The sequence below is a fragment of the Lontra canadensis genome, unplaced genomic scaffold, assembly GCF_010015895.1.
Source record: "Lontra canadensis isolate GAN:19392208 unplaced genomic scaffold, GSC_riverotter_1.0 scaffold98, whole genome shotgun sequence".
In the NCBI taxonomy this organism is placed as follows: Eukaryota; Metazoa; Chordata; class Mammalia; order Carnivora; family Mustelidae; genus Lontra; species Lontra canadensis.
In genome coordinates this window covers 5,749,077-5,774,366 of record NW_022631092.1, presented here as the reverse complement: position 1 = coordinate 5,774,366, position 25,290 = coordinate 5,749,077, and the positions used below count along the sequence as shown (strand labels likewise).

General features: G+C 48.4%; 1 protein-coding gene across 3 annotated transcripts in view; it reads right to left on the bottom strand.

Annotated features, from left to right (window-relative positions):
- Nucleotides 1–17,581: 17,581 nt before the first annotated feature.
- PSEN1 (presenilin 1) overlaps nt 17,582–25,290 on the bottom strand; it is a 69,944-nt gene continuing 62,235 nt past the window's right edge. For all 3 annotated transcript variants that reach the window (XM_032837449.1, XM_032837451.1, XM_032837450.1), the window contains 2 exons: nt 20,485–20,603; nt 17,582–18,834 (listed from right to left, as the gene is read on the bottom strand). In XM_032837449.1, coding sequence (XP_032693340.1) covers nt 18,679–18,834; nt 20,485–20,603 — 275 coding nt within the window. In that variant the 3' untranslated portion in view covers nt 17,582–18,678. The remainder of the gene's footprint in view (nt 18,835–20,484; nt 20,604–25,290) is intronic.

Genomic DNA, 25,290 nt, shown 5'->3' with positions numbered 1-25,290 from the left:
CCCGGGGTCCCTGCGCAGCCCCCCACCGCCCCCCGCAGACACCCGGACGCCCGAGGCCCGCGCGACGCCCTTCCCCGGCCGCCCGCTACTCAGGAATCTTCCGGGCTTCGGTCGCGAGGAGGCGCCCGCGACCCGCACTCCTCGCTGGGGGTCCGGCCCACCCGCCCCCCGTCCCCGCCCCCAGCCCGGGAACGCGGCCGGTGCAGCCCCCGAAGGCGGAAGGTGCGCTTCCCACGCGAGGCGCCGGGGCGACCGGGCACGTGCTGGCCCTGGCGGCACCTCGGGGAGGGGCGCGCTCGGCCTGCGAGCCCGGTGCCTGGGCGGCCCGGGAACGGCGTCCCGCCGAGGCAACGGCCGAGGGGGCGGGCGGCGGGCGGCGTGGGCGCGGGGCCCCGGGTCGCGCCCGGCTGCCCAACACGAGCCCCCGGGGCTCCCCGCCTCTCCTGCCGGCCGGTGACCTCCTAGCCCCTCCCGAGCGCGCGCGGTGCGGCGCGGTGACCTGGCCGACAGCCAGAGGCGGGGTCTCCTCGGGGGTCCCCCCGCCCCTTCCTCCGACGCGGCTCTGCCGCAGCAGCCCCGGGCCGAGCCGCCCCTGCCGCCGGGTCCCTGTCCCTCCGCTCTCGTACCTGTCTCCGAGCGCGCAGGGCCCGCAGTGCCGCTCCGTCGGTGCCGCCCCGGCAATGGGAGGTTGGCCCGACGGCGAGGAACGCCTGCGGAGGCTGGACTTTCCCTGCCGCCGGCTGGCCGCCTCCCCGCCCCATCTCCCCCCGCCCGGCCCTGCAGACGCGCAGCCCCAGTCCCAGAGGAGGGTCCCCCACAGGGACCGGTGCCGCATCCCCTTGGGTCGGTGCCGGGGCTTGGCTTGCCCTCCACTCTGTTTCCGCTCTTGGGCGGGCAGCAGTCGCCCACCCGGGCCCGCTTCCTCTGTGCTAAGCCCCCCACCTCTGGATCGTCGCCCCTCCGTGCCGGTCCTCCTCACAACACACCTCCGCGTCCGTGCAGGCAGACCTCACTCTATTCTACCTTCCTGGGGGTGTTTGTTTTGGGATTTGTTTTGCCGTTTGCTTTATTCCGCTTTGCAGATAAATCGCATTTTTTTTTTTTTTTTTTTTTTTTTCACACTGAAGGTTTGTGGCGACCCCGCCTGGAGCAAGTCTCTGGGCATCCATTCTTCCAACAGCGTTTGTTCGCTTCGTGTCTCTGTCGTATATTGGTAATTCTTGCAATATTTCAAAATTTTTCATGGTGATCAGTGATTATGTCCTGAAAGCTCGGATAAGGGTTAGCATTTTTCAGCAATAAGGTACTTTTTTTAATTCGAAAAACTGGTTTTTTAGGAGCACCTGGCTGGCGCAGTGGGTACAACATGTGACTTTTGATCTTAGAGGTTGTGAGTTTGAGCCCCATCCTGGGCATACAGTTTACACCCCCAAAAATAATAATAATAATTGTTTTTTTAGTCATGCTATCGCACACTTAATAGACTACAGTATAGTGTAAACATAAGTTTTATATGCAGCGGGGAACCAAAAATTCGACTCACTTTATTGCAATATTCACTTTATTGTGAGAGTTTGGAGCCACACCTGCAGTATCTCTAAGGTCAGCCTGGATTTCAGGCACAGCTGAGTTTCTCCACGCATGCACTGCTGCATCCTACCCTCCTAGCCAGCTTTCCCCACTGCGGAGAACGTGCTCTGGAAGCCCGTGCTCCCTTGCAGACTCCTACTCACCCCTCAAGACCCTGGCCAAACATCAGCTCTTCTAGAAGCCTTCCCTGCACCATGGCAGGCGAAGCTGGTGCCCAGCAGTCTCCCTCAGTCTCTGTCCCTGTCTGCAGTGGTTTATCGTGGTGCCATGCCCTGTGGGAATCCAAGTCTCTCCACTCAGCAATCAGCGGAAGATAAATCTTGCCTCCCCGTCTCCTGTGCCTAGGGCGCTAGGGAAGATCAAGGTAGGGGCTCAAGAAATGTGATAAATTTAATTTCCTTTCCTAGTTGTCCTTTTTCTCAACAGAGGCATTTCTTGCCTGCCACCCCTTTTTTGAAATTGAAAATCACCTATCTTTCAATTTTTTTTGAAATTGAAAATAGCGTTGGCCCTGGGCCACGTGGGACGTGGGAAGTTCACAAGGCGGGTCCCTTTCCCTTACCCTCTTAAACCTTCAGGCCTTTGCTTACCCCGGGCCCCTGGTCATTTCTTCCCCGGAGGCCTCCACTGGGGACAGAGATAAGTCATGAGTGAGAGGCCCAACCCTTGTTCAGACCCCCCAGCTCCTGTAAGTCATTTCTCTAGGCTGTCACTGGTATTCAGACAAACGCTTATTAAACCATAAACATTTTAAATCTGTCCCATTTCTTACCCATCAATGAAAAGAGAAGCAGGAGCAGCTGTGTAAGCAGGGGGCCCCTGGGGACTGGTGTGAATTCTTAGGCAAAGATAAGCTTGGCAGAGAAAAGGAGTGGAATTACCCAAAGCCTGTCTAGAAGAGGAAAACAGTTTCTTCCATTCAAGAAGCCCCACTCCCTGCCCCCATCAGCCAGGAATTTTCTGAGCTTGGTCAAAGGTCTCCGTAAAGGAGGAGGAAGCCGCTTCTCTGGCTCTGGGTTGAGTAGCTGAGACACCACCTTCCTTCCTGGCCTCTTCGTGATTTTCCTCAGTGATCCCTTCTCAGACACCCAAGCCCGTGATTGCTTCTCCCCACCCTGGCTGCAAAGGAGACCCTGAGTGTGGGGAGGCAGAACCCACACACAGTGCTTGGACCCCCTAGCGAGGCCCCAACGGTTACTGGCTTGGGCAAATAGTCCCTGTCTCCAAGCCTCAGTTCTGCTCCCCGAGAGGGACATGGTGAGTTCAGGGCCCAGCACATAATGGTTCATCAAAAACTGGTGGGCAAAGAGGCGCCTGGGTGGCTCAGTGGGTTAAGCCTCTGCCTTCGGCTCAGGCCATGATCCCAGGGTCCTGGGATCAAGCCCACATCGGGCTCTCTGCTCAGCAGGGAGCCTGCTTCCCCTCTCTCTCTGCCTGTCTCTCTGACTCCTTGTGATCTCTCTCTCTCTTTCTCTTTGTGTGTCAAATAAATAAATAAATAAATAAATAAATCTTTAAAAAAAAAAACCACGAAAACTGGTGGGGTGATCAGTGTACATATTAAAAAAAATGGTGATGTGGAAAGAAGATTCCAGGAAAAAGTGGGAGACCTTCCCTTTCATTCTAAATTCCCCTCCCACAGGTACCAGATACTCCCTTCCACCTGGGGGGCTGAGTAGCCCGGGGGCAGGGGGCAGACATACCTGGGAAAGTCATGTTACTTCAAGCGTCAGTTTGCTCACTGGAGCCTCACACCGAGAGTGTGGAGGGAAGTCAGTGGCTTCTCTAAAGCCCCTAGTAAGCACCCATAGGAGTGAGTTCCTTCCGCCCCATGCGCTCTGCGGGCAGTCTGGATCCAGTGTACCCAGATTATCTCTGTAGATGGCAGATCAGGGGACCCCCACCTAGAAACAAGGAGCCAAATCTTTTTGTAAGGCTGGGTTGGGATGGAAAACTGGAGAGGGAATGGAGAAAGTAAAACCCCAAGAGTCCCAGGGCTCCCTGCATGTGCCACTTCTAGGAAGCCCTCCCTTCCACCTGCCCCTGAGCTCCCGTTGTGCGGGGTCTGCGCTCTGGAACTGCTGCGGTAATACCTTTGTCTCTCTCGTCTTAGCTGTGGACTTTGCAAAGTCAGGGATCTGTCCCCCCGCTGCCCTTGAGCCATGTACCGGAGGCTGGCGACAGCTATGAGGGTGTCCCTCAAGGAAGCATGGTGTAGGAAGCTCGGCCGGTGACAGCGTCCAGTCGCCACACATTAGGGCTGCATCAGGTTCTGGAGGCCGGCTCTGTTCCTGCTCCCACCTACTTACCTTCGCAGCGTTTCCCCTGGTAGATGTCTTGCACATCTAATCTGACCTGACACACAGGCATCGTGGTTGCAATCCTCAGAAAAAAACGTGGTTCATTTACACAGAAGAGTTGGCTAGAGTAATGACATGTGAGCTCATGGAATTGATGGGAAGGCTAGAGAATCAGGCACAGGCAAGGGCCGAAGTCCCTGCCAGCATCATAGACCATGGCCCAGGGACAGTTCTGGTTAGGACCGTCCTGCTGGACACTGGACTGCTGCCCCACCACCTTCATGCAGGTTACACTAACCCACATCACCCCGGGAAAAAGGCCTGAATGCTGCTTGTAGATGCCAAGCCCACCAGGAACATGCCTGCACCCTGACCACCACCACCTGAGAAACAAGAACTGGCAGGTTCCCCAGATGGGAACCTCGTTCAGATGCTGGGTGACCCCCAGACGTCCGCCATCTCCCTGCAGCACGCGCCACACAGCATTTGTTGAAATGAATTTAGAGAGTGCTGCTTCTCTTCTTTCTTCTCTTTCTGGTGGTTGTTTATTCATTCCTTGAACATTGGAGGGCCTATGCTGCTGGAAGCTGGGGCCAGACCTGTCCAGTGCTGCTAAACATTTACCAACCAGCTCTCTGGAGGGGAAAAAGCAGGTGTCCATTTCCATGGTATAAATACTCCACGCCTGTTTTCAAGCTGCCAACGAGAAGTCACAAGCCACAGAGCTGGGAAGAGACGCAGTCAGCTCTCCCAAGCCATGACTCCAACACCCACACCGTGCTGTCCTTGGGGAGGTCACATTCTAGTTGCATGGGAGCACTGCGAGTGAATTTAGAAGAAAACAATCTTACAAATATTCAAATATTTTGGGACGCCTGGGTGGCTCAGTTGGTTAAGCAGCTGCCTTCGGCTCAGGTCATGATCCCAGCGTCCTGGGATCGAGTCCCACATCGGGCTCCTTGCTCATCAGGGAGCCTGCTTCTCCCTCTGCCTCTTCCTGCCATTCTGTCTGCCTGTGCTCTCTCCCTCTCTCTCTCTGACAAATAAATAAATAAAATCTTTAAAAAAAAAATATTCAAATATTTCCACTATGCCACAGCCCACTAGGAATCTAAAAGAAAAAGAACACCTCCCATTTGAGGATTTCTCCATTTTTCTTGCTCTACTTTTTCCTCACCCTCCCACACATATATCCATTTCCCTTGATAGAGTCAAAGTTGGGGGAAGGTGGGAGGGGGGTGTTGAAGACTCCTTCCCAGTCTGCCCCTCAACTTGACATTGTGCTTCCAGCTCCCACACTAATCTCTTCCCCTGCCTCTCTTGCTGCCATATCCAAGTTAGGACCTTGAAACACCAAGCAAGACTGCCAGAGTGAGAAGTCCAATGCTCAGTATGTCTGACGAGGCTGTCATAAGATACGCTAGCTGGCCTTTGGAGGGGAGGTTTATCCTCAAAGCTGGGACAGAATTAGAGCCCCCCGACCCTTCCTGCAGACATGAGGGCTGTCCAGAAAGAACAGGTCCTGGGATGTCCTTCAGTGCCATCAGGCCTGACATGGACCCACCCTATCTGCCCCATTCTCAACCCAGATCCTGGGACAGGGCATCAGGAGGGAGGGGGAGCCCAGGTGAGGAAACTGGAGATAGGGTGGGAGATCAGAGTCCAGACAGCAGGTACACAGATGCAAGAAGGGGGCTTTCCAGAAAACCTGTCCTGATTGCCTCCCACCCAGCAGCTCCACCCTGAGAGCTCATCCCTTTCCTTCCACCCAGGAACACACACACACACACACACACACACGTACATGCACACACAGGCACATACACTGTAGGGATCGGGCTACATTAGCCTTTGCGGAAATTAACTGCATGAGCTCCTGAAGACATTGGGGGGCGGGTATGAGGAGCGCCCCCTCTCCCACCCTCCAATTCCTGAGTGGGAGAAGGATTTGGGGCTCAGGACCCCACAAAGCTCAGTCTGGTGTATGGGACCAGCCTAGAGGGTCCCTCTCAGCTCAGGGTGGGGGCCCTGGCCTCCAGAGTAGCTGAGTGCGGGTGGCCTGGGGGCCCCAATCAATGATCAAGAGTGACAGAGGGCAAGTCCTCGTGCCCTTGTTGCAGACCCTGCCCATCTGGCTCAGCATCTCCTGCTCTGTGGCTGCTGTCCCCGCCAGCTGCCAGAGAGGGGCCCTGGATGGGGACCCCCACAGACCAGCTGCCAAGGCTTGTAGAGCCCTTCCTCTTGGTCTCTCTCCGCCACTCTCCCAGGGCGCTGCTTATCTCCTCTGCTGCTTCAGCCTGTGGATTTGGATAATTCTCAGCCAGGAAACCGAGGAGGGTCTGTGCCTTTCACCAAAAGCCTAGAAACATCACCCAGAAAGTCAGAGGACCAGCATCTCTCAATTCAGAAATGGACTCCCCAATGCTCAAGTTAAACAAAGAGGGATATTCTACTAACTTTGGGGGGGGGGGGCTTCTCTAAATTCTGTAATTTGTGGACCTGTTATCCTGACCCTATTTTCAAGTATAACACCAGTGATCGGAGGTCCCCGGCACAGACCCCACGCAACGGGAGCACATAAAACCAGGTCTAGGCTTTTTATTTTTATAGCCTTTATATAATTATAATCCTATGATACATATCTAGGTCCCAGTTCCTTATTAGAAACTCTTGGAGCTCAATCCTCTTGGAGGATTGAACATTTTTCAGCTCTTAGAAGTTCCTAAACTGCATGTGATACCATGACCTCCAGGATGTCTGGAAGCCCTCTTTTTTTTTTTAATTTTTAATTTTTTTTTGTAAACATAAAATGTATTATTAGCCCCAGGGATACAGGTCTGTGAATCGCCAGGTTTACACACTTCACAGCACTCACCATAGCACATACCCTTCTCCCCAGTGTCCATAACCCCACCGCCCTCTCCCGACCCCCCTACCCCCAGCAACCCTCAGTTTGTTTTGTAAGATTAAGAGTCTCTTATGGTTTGTCTCCCTCCTGATCCCATCTTGTTTCATTTATTCTTTTCCTACCCCCTTAACCCCCCATGTTGCATCTCCACTTCCTCATATCAGGGAGATCATATGATAGTTGTCTTTCTCCGATTGACTTGTTTTGCTAAGCATAATACCCTCTAGTTCCATCCACATCGCCACAAATGGCAGGATTTCATTTCTTTTGATGGCTGCATAGTATTCCATTGTGTATATATACCACATCTTCTTTATCCATTCATCTGTTGATGGACATCTAGGTTCTTTCCATAGTTTGGCTATTGTGGACATTGCTGCTATAAACATTCAGGTTGGAAGCCCTCTTTAATCAAACCTAACGACCGAAAGCAACAACAAAACCACACCCACTTAGAGCTCTACACCCAAACACACAAATATTCACCTTAACAGGCTAAATTAAGACTCTACATAGCCTCACACCAGTTCAGGCCCGGACTTACAGACTTAGGAGAGACCTTTCAGTTTTCCGAGCCCTCTGAATTTCATAATTGCACGTGATGGATTGTAGACCCGTGAAAATGAAAAATGATGTAACTACCAGTGGGGTTCCCAACATTAACACAATGTTAATGGCAGTGACAGATGCCCAGGGGCCTGCTGAATTCCGTGGGGGGGGGGCATGAGTGTGAGAGCATGGGAGACGGTGGGGATGGAGAAGGCGTGAGTCTGTGAGTCCAACCCCCAGACTGGAGTCTGGCATCTCCATTCACTGGCTGGGACAGGTCTGGAAGTTAACTTGCCTGCATGGCTGTTTCTTCCTTTTTAAAAGGAATAAAATGGATTAATGTAAATTTTTTTAAAATGCTAAAATGGAAAATTTCCAAGAATCAACAGCCCTAGGGGCTGAAAACAAAGGAGGACAGCAGAGAGATGAGGGGTGGTGTGCTTTTGTGTACACACACACACACACACACACAGGCCTCCACTCAGCACAGACCCTCAAGCCCAGCTGTGAGGGGGCCACACAGGTGGCCCGAGTGGGGAAGGAAGTGTTTCTCAGAGTGGGGCATGTGGTCTTGGGGACACTGAAAGACACAGAATACACAAGGCACAGATTTGGGGAACATCCACTTTGAAATCGGGAGTATGCTATGTTGGGGGTTGGGGTGAAATGTATTTCATATTGGTTTATGATGGTGCTGTGGTTATTTTTATGATAAAACAAACCTACAATAGCATGGATGAGCCCTGAGAACATTGTGCTCAGAGAAATAAACCAGACACTAACAGACCTATTTTGCATGATTCCACTGATCGGAGGTCCCCGGGACAGTCTAATACATAGAGACAGGAAGCAGAATGGGAGTTATCGGGCCACGGGGAGGCAGGAGGGGGGAGTCAGTCCTGAAGATCGGTGCTGATGAGAGCCGCATAACGTTATAAGTGTGTTGAACACCACTGCATTGTACATGTGAAAGTGGTTCAGATGGTGGGGACACGCGGGTGGCTCAGTAGGTCAGGTGTCTGGCTTCAGCTCAGGTCATGATCCCAGAGTCTTGGGATGGAGTCCCACGTCTGGCTCCCTGCTTCTACCTCTGCTCCTCCCTCTTTTCATGCTCTCTTTCTCTCAGTTGAGTAAATAAAATCTTCCTGAAGATTTTATTTATTTGAGAGAGACAGAGATAGCAACAGAGATAACAAGAGAGATCATGAACAGGGAGGAGAGGGAGAAGCAGACTCCCCCCTGAGCAGGGAGCCCGATGGGGGACTTAGTTCTAGGACCCTGAGATCATGACCTGAGCTGAAGGCAGAGGCTTAACCCACTGAGACATTCAGGCATCCTAAAATTAAATGTTTTCTCTTTCTCTCTCTCTCTGTTTTTTCCAACTCCAAACATTTCTGCCTGGGACAGCCACCATGGGACGGGTCCTAGGCTCTCATGGTCTCGTGTTCCCCTGTCCAGTTTTAGTTAGAAAATGTGAGGAATATTGTCAGACTCTGCATTTTACAGAGGAGAAAACAGAGGCCCAGAGAGTGACCCAGTTTGACAGAAACAGGTCTGCAAGGTGCCTCCATCCTGGAGGGGAGAAGTGGAGGCTCTGGGCAGGGCACATCTCCTGCTTTCTTGTGGGTGAGTGTGGGGCTGCTACTCGTGGTCTCCAAGCTTGAATTTTCTCACCATGAAAGGAGGTGGCATGAGGATGACCGGGGGACAGTGCTTGTGACGGGCTCAGTATAGCATGGGAGGTGCATTGTTAGTAAGTGCCCAATGGTATTGGCTATATGGGGCACGTAGTTTTCTCGAGGGCTTTTCTTGGTTAAATGACAGTTCATCATATATGGAATATAAGAAAGAGTGCAGAGGACCACAGGGAAAACTGAATGGGAAGAAATCAGAGAGGGAGACAAACCAGGAGAGACCCTTGACTCTGGGAAGGAAACTGAGGGCTGCAGGAGGGGAGCTGGGGGGCGATGAGGTAACTGGAGATGGGATGGGCACCGGGTGTCGTATGAAACTGATGAGTCATTGAACACTACATCTGAAACTAGTGAGGTACTGTATGTTGGTTAATTGAATTTAAATTTTAAAAAATGAAGGTTAAGGAAACGTATTAAGAACAGTACTATCCTTTATTCTTCCACATTCAACGTGGTGACACTGACCCGGGACAAACCCATGTATTTCTCAAGGTCACAAGCGTGCTGGGGGGAGGAATTCTGTTTGGATTCCACTCTGACCACCTATTTATAAATGCGGGGTCTCTAAGCAGATAAGGCCAAGTGGTCTTCCCCAGCACAGCCTTGTAAACAAAGGCAAAATTGGTAAATGTTTGCTCTTAGTTAAAACATGCCCCCACCCAGGCCTTTTTTTTTTTTTTTTTTTTTTTTCATGCCCTGCCCAGAGCCTCCACTTCTCCCCTCCAGGATGGAGGCACCTTGCAGACCTGTTTCTGTCAAACTGGGTCACCTCTCTGGGCCTGTTTTCTCCTCTGTAAAATGCAGAGTCTGAGTTTATGTGATCCTGCGTGGAAATCCCCTCCTGCGGACCCCTAATCCACACGTTACATCACTTACTCACCAAACACTGGTTGAGCAACTCCCTCCCAGGGGGCCCAGGACTGGGCGGTGATCGCATGCACCCTGACCACCCCCCGGGGGGGGGCTCACTAGAGGGTGTGGGGGTCCGGGGGCCAGCTGGGAGGCACACCCCCACGGCCTGCATGCACTTGCCCGCATTGGTCCCCCTCACCCAGCTCAGAGGCGTGGGGGTGAGCGAGTCCTCTTCTGTGCCCCGGGGGGGCTGCGGGAGCTGCAGGAGCGTCCGACCCCAGGGGCGTTGAAGGAAGCCCTGGGCCCCCACACCCGGGGCGGCGGGGCCTGGGGCGAGTCGGGGCGTGTCTGCGGAAGCAGCTGGGCGGGCTGGGCCCCGTGTGGGGTGGGGAACGGGGCCAGGCTCTGGCTCCAGCGCCCAGGGCGGAGCAAGGGCCCTGTGCTGGGGCGGCCAGGCCTCCCCCCCTTCCTCCTCCTCCCCCTCCAGGCGGCTGGAGCGCGGCCAGGGGAGACGAGACGGACGGCCTTCGGAGCAGCGGGGGCCGGTGGGCCGGGAGCCCGGATACCCCGGCGGCCCCCGCCTGCTCACCTGTGATCCCCAACTGGGACGGGCCTCTGGGGTCAGATCACCTGCTCATAAAAACGTGTACCAGTGCGTTTGACTTAAAAACGAGAATCAGTGCATGCCACAATTATCACAGGCTTGGAGTGCGTTCCTGAGTCACATCTTTAATGACCAAAGTTGCGTAATCACTTGGAACAAGGCTGTGACTTACCTCACCAAGTTATACACGGCACAAGAGGGAGAGGACAGAATCTGGTCCTTGCTGCCTGCAAGGAGTCCCTCAGCGGGTGACCTGCTCCACGAGGACAGGGGGAGGGGAGAACACCCGGTCCCTTTGTCTCCCTAGGGCGGGCTGTGCCTGGGCCATGGCCTTGGGCCCCACTGACACAAAGGGGGCGCCCCTGGCTTAGAGGACAGGATCCTACATGACCAGAGTCAACAGGGTCACATTCACCCAGGGGCAGGCCGGCTGAGCTGCGGGGGTCCCCCAACAAACACTCCTGGAATTCCCTTCTGGATGGCCAGCGGAGCCACAGTAAGAACAGATGGAGTCTGGCCCTCCTCTCCCGCAGGCCCAGGCCCAGAGAGCACAGGCAGGAAAGAGACCTGAGTGAAGGCAGAGGTAGCCGGGATAGAAGAGCCCTTCCCCTTCCAGGGGCACTTTACAGTCCTCGAGCCCCATGATGGGTTTGAACTGATGACCTCCTGGCTGGCTGGGTTATTCCAGAGAACAGCCCTGAACTAGGACGGAAAGGGGCAGGGGAAGCATGGAAAACCCACCAGGGCAGGATGGCAGAGAGGTTGTTCTCAGCGTTTGAGAAAATCTGAAGAAATCATACATTAGCATCTCTCTGGTCACGTAAGCAAAACCCAGTCACCTCACTAAACAAGCCTAACGCTATTTTATGGCATATGTAGGTAAATCCAATTAGTAAATAGAAAAACAGATTACCACCTAATGAGTTATAGTACTTGGCAGACAAGATCTTCGAAAATCTAGAAGCGGGGTCAAGTCCGTGAGATCTAGCCTCAGTCTGTCTCAGTATTTGAGCAACTCAGCGCCATCCCTGTGACAGCCCTAGACAGAGGGGATGCACCAGCCTTTAAAGAACTCGCTTAAATCCAGGTTATTTAATCATAGTGTAAATAGAGCTATCTAGCTCCCAGTGTTTTTTCTACTTTCAGATCTTCCTTGTGCATATCGCTGAGTTTTGTTTTTTTTTAAGATGTTATTTACTTATTTGACAGAGCACGGGCTCGAGCGCACAAGCAGGGGGAGCGGCAGGCGGAGGGAGAAGGCAAGGGAGAAGCAGCTTCTCTGCCAAGCGGGGAGCTGGATGTGGGGCTTGATCCCAGGACTCTGGGATCATGATCACAGCCAAAGGCAGAGGCTTAACCGACTGAGCCACCCAGGCGCCCTGATACTGCTGAGTATAGTGGCACCTCACTAGATCTGCTACCCAAGAAAACTAATCACAATCTTACGTCGTCAACCTCAAAATATGCTCTTGGTAGAGGGGTAACAAAATCCTTTCCTCTTTTGCGTGAGGGGTTGGCCTTTGGTTACCACATAATTAAAACAATTTTAGGGGAAAAGAAGGACAAACAGTGGCAGCAAGAGTATGTGAACCCTTGTCCAAAGAATTAGGACTCCACTGGGGCGCTTGGCTGGCTCCGCTGGTAGAACGCGCAACTCTTGATCTCAGGGTTGTGAGTTTGAGCCCCATGTTGGCTGTAGAGATTACTTAAAAGTAAAATCTTAAAAAAAAAAAAAAAAAAAAAGGACTCCAGCAAACTTGGCTTGAGGCTCTTCCATTTTTCCCCTTTACAGGGCATGGCGTATGGGGTACAGAAGGGCCAGCCCCTGTGAGAGAATCAATCTTGGTCAAGATTGAGGCCAAGGGCTGAAAGACCCCTGTGGCAGGCTGGAACACATCCTCCGTGGTTTCTACAGGTCATCTGATGAAGAAGGTATATTCTCAGTAAGTACAGAAACAGATTTTGTTAGCTAATTGGGCTTTCCTCTGGATACATCATCTAATTCAAAAAACAATTATCCTTGGATGTATCTCACATACTACTTCCTTCCTGATTTTTCTGGTGAAGGTCCTTCATCTTCACGCCAATTCAGAATCTCCCCTTTTTCTCAAACTTGGTTCCAACGTTGTTTCTGGAAAACAATCTGATCTTAACCCTGTGTTCTGTGGGTCCCTCTGCTGCTCTGCACTTCCATTCAAATGATGTAGAGTCAACACTGTACTTGCTTAAACTCATGTATGTTATCATTTCGCTTTTAATCAGATCCTAAGCTATTGGTGGGCAAGGATTCTCTCCACCACACACATACAGAGCACACAGAGGAGTCCCCAGAGAGAATGGCTGGGACACAGAAAACTGTGGTACTTACCTAGGAAATCCACCCTCATTATGCTTGCTTCTCAACTCTGCCTCGGGACATTCTTCATTCTCACGAAGAACGTCATTGTCAACGCCCCTAAAAATCCGAAACCTCTCCCAGCTAATGAGAACAAATCATGGTATATCTGTGGCTGACTCCAGTGACCCTGCCTATAAGATTCATAAAAGCAAATGATGTCTGTGGTTCCCAAAGGATGAAATGAACACCTTCCCCGCTTACTGATGCTCTTAGCCACTGGAGCCGGGAATGTATCTGTCCCTTAATATGCTCCTTCTGAAGACAACAGCCAGCTCTGGTTTTCCTGCCATGACTTTTTTTTTTTTTTTTTTTTTTAAGATTTTATCTGGGGCACCTGGGTGGTTCAGTGGGTTAAGCCTCTGCCTTCAGCTCAGGTCATGGTCTCAGGCTCCTGGGATCAAGTCCTACATCAGGCTCCTTGCCCAGCGGGGAGCCTGCTTCTCACTCTCTCTCTCTGCTTGCTGCTCCCCCTGCTTGCGCTGCCAAATAAATAAAATCTTAAAAAAAATAAAAAAGATAAACATTTCATTTCTTTACTTGAGAGACAGCAGGGGGCAGGGGGAAGGAAGGGCAGAGGCAGAGGGAGCAGCAGTCTCTCCACTGACAAGGGAGCTCAACACAGGGCTTGATCCCAGGACCCTGAGACCATGACCTGAGCCAAAGGCACACACTTAACCGACTGAGCCACCCAGGAGCACTGCCCACCATCTTATTTCTGGTCAATAATTCCCAATATTTTATATGCTATTCACGGTTTAGAAACAAAAGGTTTTGCAGAGTTTTAGCAAAGTGACAGGACTAGCAATAAAAGTAATGTTGCTTTTTTCCACCGATGTGACCTACATTCATTTTTTTTTCCTCTAAGGATTTTATTTATTTGACAGAGACAAAGAGAACACAAGCAGGGAAAGTAACAGGCAGAGGGAGGAGGAGAAGCAGGCTCCCTACTAAGGAGCCTGATTCAGGGCTCGATCCCAGGACCCTTGGATCATGACCTGAGTGGACGGCACACGCTTAACCAACTGAGCAACTCAGGTGACCTTTTTTTTTTTTTTTTTTTAAAGTAGGCTCCAGGGGCGCCTGGATGGTTCAGCTGTTAAGTGTCTGCCTTCAGCTCAGGTCACAATCCCAGGGTCCTGGGATGAAGCCCCACATCTGGCTCCCCGCTCAGCGTGAAGCCTGCTTCTCCCTGTCTCACTCCCCCTGCTTGTGTTCCCTCTCTGTGTCTCTGTCAATTAAATAAATAAAATCTTTAAAAAAAATAATAAAGTATGCTCCACACCGGACATGGGCGCTTGAACTCACAACCCTGAGATCAAGAATTGTATGCTCTACCAACAGAGCCAGCCAGCCACCCCTGTGATAATTTTGAAAAGATAATCCTCCAGCACATAAAAAAAGATCTGCACTGTACTACAGCATACACGTCCCCTAAGTTCCTGACAGCTTTAACATCAATTTGAGTTAGATATTTTCTAGAAAAAAAAAAATTTCAGAAACTATTAAGAATAGTTGTTTTGGGACTTTCAATTCTGTGCCCTACTATGATCCACACCCCTCCACGATGAGTGAACAACAGAAACAATGCATTTGTGTTTCCTGTTTCCTGATGATGTTCCACAGTTCTCCGTTATACATTATAATGCTTTCATGGAAGAAAATCAGCACAGCTGGATTCATGCAGTCTTTATTAATTTGACAAATACAGGAAAATCTGCAATCATCTATCAAAATTATATCTTACCAAGAATCTGAAAGGTATTTAAAAAAGATGGATCACAGTCTGTTTGAAACATGTACAAAGCAGTGTCTGTAGAAGCCAAAGCCAGACGCCGAGCGTGGAAAACGATCCTGCTGAACCCTGCAGCCCGCACCTCTGGTCGCCCTGTAAACAGTCCTGTCCTCGCTATGCGCTACGGTTGATTTTGAAGCTGCCCTTTTACAACAATTACTTAGTTTCAAAGGAAAATTGCTCCCTGGGAAATCTCTTCTGCTACACACCCGAGCTGCAGGGCTAACACCAGCCTCAGGGCCCAGGGTGGATCCCGCTACTTCCTCAGGGCAACGTCGCAGCTGTCCAAGGCTCCGGAAAACAGTCAGGGAAAAGGGTTCACTTCAGCACTTGGCTGATTTTTTAATACGTGCATCTGAGGTTTTTCCTACCAGAGGAGAGAACTGTTGGAGGACGCCATCCGGATGATTCGGGGGGTGAGCCTGACAACAGCCTGGTCAGGAACACCCTGCCCAGCAACTTCACCAGGGGCCATGAAGAGCTGACACCATGGTTTTTAATCTCCTGTGTTTGGGGCATTTAAAGAGAAGCAAGATCACAAGGATCTCTTCAGGGCCCAAACTCATGACGCTGATATGGTTTCATCCCAGGGCAAGAACCATTGTCCAGTTTGCAAGCCCCCCACCCCCACCTCTGCCCTGAGTCAGCTTTGTGGTTGCTCCAGAGGTGAGGTTCTAGAATGGCAGGTGAGACGGTTACAGACCATCCAAAAGCAAGGAGAGAGAAAGATTTTACTGAAAGGAGTAGCTCCTGGGAGAATCAAGTCACCTTAATAACACCAAAAGGTAACCACGAAAAGGGGTTCCTGACAAGTACCCGATACTGCAGAGAAGTTAAAGATGGCATCTCTCAGCCAACAGGAAACTCTAGCTGCGTTCTGTGGATAGGTCTTACTCATCTTCACATCTTCAGACTCCAGCACCACGCCAGCAACATGGAAGACGCCGAATAAATCTCTTCAGAGTGGTTTCTGGGCTCTTTTTCTTCCAGGGCTAGATCATGAATGGGTGATTATGCAAGGCCAGGCCCTGGGGGTCAGGACCAGAGACTTCCTTGAGACCCTGACCCTGAAAGATCTTATGTGGGAGCTTAACTCTCATCTCACATTCTACAAATGATGACCAAGACTACCATATACATTTTGAGCCCAAGTAAAGGTCAAGCACTAATCTTACTGCATGGCCATCGGTTATGGAAAGAGAGATTTTAAGATCAAGAGACTTTAAAAACTGGGGATCTGGGAATTTGAAAGTGAGAAGACTACCTCTCTAGTTGTTGCTTCTGCAGTGAAATCAATAAATCATTCACTTACAGTTTTCTTCTGGGTTGCTTAGAAAGCTTTGTTCTCATCAAGAAATTTAATCATTTACAGTGAGAGCTGTGATCCTAGCACCACATGCTAACCTAGTGAGAATCAAAAACAGGAAAAGCAAGCTCTTCCTCTTTGAAAAAAAGGTCCACAGATCTTCCAAATATGGTTGGTATGCCCACAGGCCAGTTTGTAGCAACCTTCCATGTATAAACACTGTGTTCTGTGAGCCAGTCAGGCGCAGACATCAGTGGCCACTCTTCTTGCTCCTCTTCCTTAAGCAGGAGGCTGGGCCCGGCCCACAGCCACCCCTGCCCTGTGTGAGGGCACGTCTGCCATGGACTTGTTTCTGTGTTCCCTGGTGACAATCTACTTTTCATGGGGGGAGACTAGCATTTTGATATTTCAGAAACAGCTGAAGAAAGTTCCGAGGCAAAGTTCTGCATCTGAGATGGGGGGGGGGTTTCAGGAAAGAAGGGGTGTTCTGCCTATGCTGAGATGTGGTTCCGTCTTGGAGAAAGTGAGTTTTATTGCAATCTTTCTACACAGAACAGTGACAGCAAGGATGGACTGAGTCACACTCATAGCACATACCCTCTTCCAGGAGGAACCTTTCATGAAAGATACGGTATTTCTGGGACCTTTGCACAAATCAACCACTCTAGATCAGGGGTCCCTCAAGACTCCCACAAATCACAAACACATTGAGGTGTCCTTCCAGAAGAGAAAACCCACATTGCTACATATCTGAGGATAAAGTCTCTTGGAAAGAAGGGGCTAAACAAAGAGACGAGAGAACCTACAACTTTACGCCCCGCCCCTCCTGCGCACAGCGCTTGTTTTGTTTTGCCTGCAGTTCTCAGCTGCCTACTATGAGCCCGTTTTTACCTACGCAGTTATGCCCAGCACACTACTGCTCAGGTTAGTTTACGATATTCTGTGACAGAAAACAGATATTCTAAACTGCAAGGAGAGCCACCAACCAGATCCCATGACAGGCTGGAGAGAAAGCTGGAACAGGAAGAAAAGCTGGTCTTTCAGTTCCACCACAAGGACACGCTACGCTGCTCACAAATGCTTCCGGTCCGATCCCACGGCTGTCGCGGGCTGTCGGTGGCAGCAGAACGGTTGTGCCCGCAGAGCTTCACTTAGCGGAGCCGCGTGCCCACAGGCCACTGCTCTGCGTCTGTCCCCAGCTGCGCCGCACCGGGCCTCTGCCCGACAGCCCCGATCAAAGGCGTCCTGAAAGGAAAGGTAAGGCAGAAGGGAAAGCGCAGGACACCCCCACTGTGAGGTTCTGGAGGAATAACTTGGTTCTCCTTAACATCTGCCCACGGGCCGTTAGCTCACTTTGTCCCACCGGCTGAGAGGCCCCTTGTTTCTCTTCTGGGCAGCTGGGTCTCCTCCTGACCCTACGTCCTCCCACGCACGGCTCACCGAGTAAAATCACGGCCTTCTGCAAACTCTTACTTTGTACTGATAGAACTGGCTTTACAGACCACCAGCTTTTGGCTGTTGGTCCAAATTCCAATGCACGGTCAGAGACAATGGATTGTAGTTAAAAAAGAAAAACCAGGACAGAAAGTGCTTCACCAGCCATTTTACTCTTCTTTAATTTCACGGTCTTTGGGCACACATTGTATTTGCTACTGAAGAAATTATGGCAGCGAGGCTGACAGCACTGATTCGTAACACATTCTTTGCACCACACAGAGTAAAATCCTAGAGTACCAGAACTGTCTCATTTGCTGTGTGTCTAAGACAATGCTTATGGGGGAGTCAGGGAGACGGGAAGAATGGAAGCATCCAGGGGCACGAGACCCGGTAAGTATGTCTAAAAACAAAGAATTTGGTGGAAAAATCAAGAACGCAACTAAGGCTGATAGGTAACCATTTGGATATAATTCCATTCTTTCCAGAAATGACTGAATTTGGAACCTGAGGTTAAGACTTTTAGGATAAAGCAACCTCCTATCAGTTCAGACTGTCCATGGGAAGAAATGGTAACCGTTGATGGTACTGAGTTTCAGTGCTTGAAAACGAGATTTTTCAAAATCAACCTACACACCTGACTTGACTCAAGGTGAAAAAAAAAAAAGTCTTATTTAAAAATGGTAAGTCTGCAGCAAAAAGGTCTGAAAGTGTAAGTTGGAGCCCCGTTTCAAAAACCTTTTCATTTTGCTGCTGGTGCCCACTCTCCTTACAGTACCTCCTGCAAAGGTTCAGAATTCAAGACAGGTTCATTAGGTTGATCTTCAACATGTAGTTTAAGATGAAGAGTCCTGTTTGGTTTACACCACGCCGTTTAATTTCTTGGTAATGGTAGTCCTGAGAGTCTGCAGTGTTGGTAAAATCCACCTGTGACCAAGGGTTACACTGCTGGTGGGAGCACAGCAACTTCGTGGTCCGTCCCTTTTCCTCAGCCTTGTCCCTCAAATCTGGTAGTTTTTGCACCGAGGGACTCAGTCCATCACAATGATGCATGTTCGAACCGTTTTCTGGAGACACCTCCTTCCAGCGCCCAATGGTACAGGTGGTTAGGAAGACTTGGAAGGAAGCTGCAAAGAGTCCAGGTGGGAATCTTGCCTTTGTTAGATGTGGACACAGGAAAATCATCTTTTCCTCCCCATATTTTATTATAGTCAAAGGAGAAAAATCCATGGGATTCTAACTGCAAATATGCTAAATATAAAATTGATGGAATGCTAATTGGTCCATAAAGGGCTGTACAAGATAATCTGTGGCAAAGTAGAAAACAAGCCCAAAAGTGATAGAGATCGGAAGAGCTGGCAACGCTTTCTTGAAAATGGCGAGGAGTAATAATGTAAGGCACAAACCCTGTGGAGAGGAGGGGAAAAGACACAAACTCAGACAAAATTATGGAAGTATTTCATGCAAGAACAACGCCCACACACACAAGTCCTGGTCTTAATTTGGTTCACTGAATACTATCCTTTGAGGTTAAATTTTACAACAATTTTTTAATCTAAATTTTGAAACATTTATTTTCCTTTGCAGCACAGAGTTCATGAGGCACACACTGTTGAATTTTACCCCCTAATCCTAGGTAAGAAATAGAATCCAAAAATAAGTAAAACTATTTTAAATTAAATAATACTGAAATTTCCATCTAAAATATTGAGTCGGCTACTGCGAGTTCAGTGTGGCTGGCTAAAATCCCAGAGGTAAAAAGCATCCTCTGTGTTGTACGGGGGCCAAGAGGTGCTCACGGAACAAACCAGTCAAGGTTTATGAAGCGTACACAGGCTTCTCTCGCTATCTGAAAGTAGCGCATTCCTATGAAACTTTTTGTAAGCCAAAATGGCATAAAGTGAAGTGTATCCCCATTTTCTCAGAGTTCAAATTAAGCCACTTCACTTTTAGGAAAGACCTTCACTAGTATGGGAATGTTTTATTTTTGTATATGCAAAAATCCTCCTCCAATTTCTTTTGGTTAGCAAAAATAGCTAAGCGAACTTTCAGAAAGTGGAGGAAGACCTGTAAACACAGGGCAGTCAAGTCATATATACGGTCCATGTTTTTACCCTAGCTATTGAGACAATGTCTGAAAACCGAGCATCGTTTCGGCTTTATCCAGAATAGATCTTCTTTCTTAAGACTTCCTTCTTAAAAGATCACACATCCAGAAAACTAACCTCCAAAGAAAAATAAAACACATGAAAATTTGAATTGGTTTTGTTATAATGACCAACCACAGACGAAATCATAAATGTGGAAGTCAAGGCTCTCCTCTAACTTCACTCATGTATACCGAAGACATCCCATCTTTAGCAAAAATACCAAAAAGAGATATCTGATGACTTAATAGTTTTGAAAGCTGCAGGTTCATGTTGTGACACTCAAAGCAAGACCTACATGGCATCATGTACTGTGTTAGCTCTTCTTTCCTCAAACTTGCTGCCCAAGGAGCACCGTCTGCTGCAGGTTGCAGCACTGAAGGCAAAATCACCACCAGACTCAGGGACTAAATAAGGACCCAAGTACCCCTTTCAGACTGACTAGCACTCCTAACTTCCTACATGTCTACGCTGCCAGGCTTAAAGCAGCGGTTCCTAACCAGAGGTGCCTATCAGAACTCTCTGGGGCACTTAAAAACAACAACAACAACAACAACACACAATTAAAACTTTAAATATCTCAGGGTAGGGGTCCTCCTGATCTAAGGGTTGTGAGTTCAAACCCCACACTGGGTAGAGAGAGTACTTAAATAAATAAAACTTAAAAAAAAAAACAAAACCAAACCATCTCAGGGGAGGGACGCAGAGTTCTAAAAGCACACACGTGATTTTAATGGATGGCCAGGTGGCAACCTATTCAGGTAAGTTTCTTTCTTTTTTTTTTTTTTTAAAGCTCTCCAGGTGACTGGCACACTCAGCCCAGCCGGGGTGAAAATGGACCACCTTAAAGGGACGACTTAAGCAGAGTTTTGAGATGAGCTGGGACATGTTTTTATTATTGTGTACTTACAATTAATATGGCTACAAAACAGGCTATGGTTGTGTTCCAGTCTCCACTGGCTGTTGCTGAAGCTTTACCAACCAGAACACTGTAGAAAATGAAATCTCCTAATCCAAGTTTTACTCCCCCTAAAAAAAGAAGAATTATAAAGTTTGTTACTCTTTGCGATCAATTCAAAAATGTAGGGGCACCTGGGTGGCTCAGTGGGTTAAGCGTCTGCCTTCGGCTCAGGTCATGATCTCAGGCTCCTGGGATCCAGCCCCGTGTTGGGCTCTCTGCTCAACAGGGAGCCTGCTTTTCCCTCTCTCTCTGCCTGCCTTTTTGCTTACTTGTGACCTGTCAAATAAATAAATAAAATCTTAAAAAAAAAAAAAAAAAGGTAACTGTTCCCCACCCTCCCCAAAGTCACTGCTGTATTCCATCCTATACTGACTGAGAAAGCAGCAGATGATATATAAAATTCGGCTTTAGCTAGCTTTTCTTTTTTGGTCCCTCCTATATAAGTTTCGGATTCTAGGTAACTAACTTTGGGGTCTTCAACAGTAGATGCTGTTGTTATATATAAAAAGAATAATAACTGTCCTCTACAGAATGGTTCGTTTACACATAGCATTTGCTCTCATCTCATCCTCACAAGAACCCCTATGAGATAGGTATACTGTACTTCATAAAATAAACCCACTGTAAATGTACAGTTCAATCATTATAAAAAATTTATAGAGCTGTCCAACCATCACCACAATCCACATTTCCATCACTCCACGCCTTACACAACCACTGATCTGTTTTCGCTATATGACTCTTCTAGACGTCTCCTAGAAATGGACTCATAACAGCATGTCGTCTTTGTGACTCACTTCTTGCAATGAACATATTTTTGAGGTTTATCTATGATATTATGTGTGTCTGTACTGTTTCTTTTTACTGAAGAATAGTTTTCCATTGTATGGAAATACTGTATTTTTTTTTTTCAAGATTTTATTTATTTATTTGACAGATGAAGATCACAAGTAGGCAGAGAGGCAGGCAGAGAGAGAGGAGGAAGCAGGCTCCCTGCTGAGCAGAGAGCCCGATTCGGGGCTCGATCCCGGGATCCTGGGATCATGACCTGAGCCGAAGGCAGAGGCTTTAACCCACTGAGCCACCCAGGCGCCCCATGGAAATACTGTATTTTACCAGTTGACCGACATCTGGCTTGTTTGCAGTTTGGGGCTATTATGAATAACAGTGCTATGAACATTATGCTGTGACCAAGGGTACACATCTTTGTGTGGACAGTTTTCACTTCCATTGGGTAGATTCCTACACGTGGAATTGCTAGGTTATATGGTAAGCTTATCTTGAGTTTTGTAAAAAACTGCCAAATTGTCTTCCATACTGGCTCTACCAGTCTACACGGCCAGCAGCAATTCAAGAGCATTCTGGTTCCTTCATATCCCTCACCAGCACTTGGTTCTGCTAGTCTGTTTGATTATAGGTTTTGTTTTTTCTTTAAAGATTTTAGTTATTTATTTGAGAGAGAGGGGGGCGGAGAGAGCGCACACAGGGGGAGAGGCAGAAGTAGGCTTCCCGCTGGGGAGCCTGACGTGGGATTCAATCCCAGTACCCTAGGATCATGACTTCAGCTAAAGGCAGACACTTAACCAACTGAGCCACCCAGGGGTCCCATGATTATAGGCATTCTGATTAATGATGTTGAGTAACTTCTCATGGGCTTATTAGCTCTTGTATTTCTCCTCTGGTGAAATATTTAGCCAAACCATTTCCCTATTTTTTATTAGGGCTATCTTTTTAAAAAATTTTATTTAAATGTGAATCAGAAATGTTTATTGCAGAAATTTAGTCAAAGTTCTCATCCGGTGGCCCCTGTTAAGGTTGGATTGGGCCCCTCTGTCCAGGGCTGAGCATATTTGAGTTATCTTCTATTACTGAGTTGCGAGCATTTTTTTAAAGATTTTATTTGAGAGTGAGAGAGAGAGAGAGAGAAAGCACGAGTGGGGATTGAGGGACAGGAGAGGAAGAGGGAGAAGCAAACTCCCTGCTGAGCAGGGAGCCCAACAAGGGGCCAATCCCAAGACCCTGGGATCATGACCTGAGCCGAAGCCAGACGCTTAACTGACAGAGCCACCCAGGTGCCCCTGAGCATTGTTTGTATATCCTCAACACAGGTTCTTCAACAGGACTTGAAATATGACTTGTAAATGTTTTCTTAGTTTGTGTCTTCTCTTTCCTAATAGTATCTTTTCTAAAAAAGTTTTTTAATTGTGGTAAAATACACAATTCAACGGCATTAAATAAACTCATACTAGTGTGCTACCATCCTTATCCTCCAATCACAGAACTCCCTGTATCTTGCAAAAACTAATGCTCTACACCCATTAAACACAAACGCCTCCTTCTCTCCCTCCAGCCTCTGGCAACCATCATTCTGTTTTCTGTTTCTGAGTTTGACTACTCTTAGTACCTCATGGAATCATATAGTATTTGTTTTTGTGACTGGCTTATTTCACTTAGCATAATGTCAAGTTCATCCACGTTATAGCATCTGTTAGAATTTCCCTCCTTGGGGCACCTGGGTGGCTCAGTCAGGTAAGAGTCTACCTTAGGCTCAGGTCATGATCATCGGGGTTCTGGGATCGAGCCCCACGGTAGACTCCCTGCTCTGAAGGCAGTCTGCTTCTCCCTCCCCTGCCTGCCACTGCCCCTGCTACTGCTCTCTCTCAAAAAAAAAAAAAAAAAAAAAAAAAAAAAAAATTTCCTTCCTTGTCAAGGCTGAACAATATTCCATGTATGTACACATATTTTATTTATACACTCATCCATCAGTGGACACTTGGGCTGCTTCTACCTCATTGCCACTGTGGATAATGTGAAGAAGTTGGGTGTACAAACATCTCTTCTTTTTTTTTAATTTATATTTTTTTAAATTTTTAAATTTTTAATTTTTTTTTAAGATTTTACTTATTTATTTGACAGAGATCACAAGTAGGCAGAGAGGCAGGCAGAGGAGAGGGGAAGCAGGCTCCCCGCTGAGCAGAGAGCCCGATGCGGGGCTTGATTCCAGGACTCTGGGATCATGACCTGAGCTGAAGGCAGAGGCTTTAACCCACTGAGCCACCCAGGCGCCCCCCTCCGCCCCCCCGCTTTAAACAACTCTTCTCTTAATGGCATCTTTTTTTTTTTTTTTTTGACAGACAGAGACCACAAGTAGACAGAGAGAGAGGAGAAAGCAGGCTCCCCACTGAGTAGAGAGCCCGATGTGGGGCTCGATCCCAGGACCCTGAGATCATGACCTGAGCCGAAGGCAGAGGCTTTAACCCACTGAGCCACCCAGGCGCCCCTCTTAATGGCATCTTTTAAAGTGCAAAAGTTTTTAATTTTGGTGAAGTCCAGTCTATCAATTTTTTCTTCCATGTACTAGTGTTGTATTGAAGAACTCTGCCCAGCCCAAAGTCATGTTTTTCTTCTGTTTTCCTCTAGAAGTTTTAGTTTTACCACTTACATTTCAGTTTATGATTCATTTTGAGTTCATTTTCGATTGTGTGCCTGATGGATGGATAGGATGAGGCAGGGGTTTCCATTCATTCTTTTGCATGAGGATAGCTAATTGTCCCCGCACAATTTGTGGAAAAGATTATATCCTTTTCCTGTTGAATTATTTCAGCACCTTTGTAAAAACTATTGACCATAAATATAAGGGTTTTGTAATTCTGTTCCATTGATTTATATGCCTGTCCTTGTGCCTGAATTGATTACTATGCCTTTAGAGTAAGTTTTGATGTCAAATAGTGTTAAGTCCACCAATTTTTCTTCTTTTTTAAGATTTTATTTATTTGAGAGAGCTAAGAGAGTGAGCACAACTAGGCAGAGCAGTAGGCAGAGAAGTGGGAGAAGCAGGCTCTCTGTTGAGCAGGGAGCCTGGTGCAGGGCTCGATCCCCTGGGATCATGACCTGAGCCAAAGGCAGCCGCTTAACTGAGCCACCCAGGCGCCCCTTCTCTTTCAAAATTGTCTTGGATATTCAAAATTCCTTATATTTCTATCAGCTTACAGACACTGACAAGCTGATCCTAAAACTTGCAAGAAATGCAAAGGCCTTAGGTTTTCTGTTATCAAACATTTTTTCCCTTCAAATTCTTTTCAAAGTAATAAGGAAAGGCTAAACATTGGATTCAAAAGATACGTTTTAACTTTGGGGCCCACTACTAATCCATAAAGCTTTACAACTGCCTTTTACCTTTCTGTTAAGTAATTATTCCCAACTGAAGTTTGAGCCTGGTCTTAAAGGTTAGAGAACTACTCCCAGGAGACAGGTGGAGGGCCCTGAGAAGTATGGTCCATTCCACATGTGGAGGAGAAGCAGAGTGCTGGTTAATAAGTTATTACTGAGAAATCAGTGTTCTTCTTGAGTTGTGGGAGCCAGAGTGAGCTCCTCCTTAGTGGAAAAGATAAACATACGACCCATGAACTCCGAAGCTGTGAACCACCCTTTAACTTGCTAACATTCCCAGACTGATGAATACACTCTCTGGTTTCATGTGCACACAACAGGCCAGCTCTACTACTGAAGTACTTGTATGATCCGGAGCAAGCTGGTTCAATTTCTCTAATCCTCAAATCCCTCAGCCCTAAGATGGGGATTACAAATAGGCCATTTCACAGAGTTGTTATCAAGAGTTAAAAAATAATACAGAAGGGGCGCCTGGGTGGCTCAGTGGGTTAAAGCCTCTGCCTTCTGCTCGGGTCATGATCCCAGGGTCCTGGGATCGAGCCCCGCATCGGGCTCTCTGCTCAGCAGGGAGCCTGCTTCCCTTCC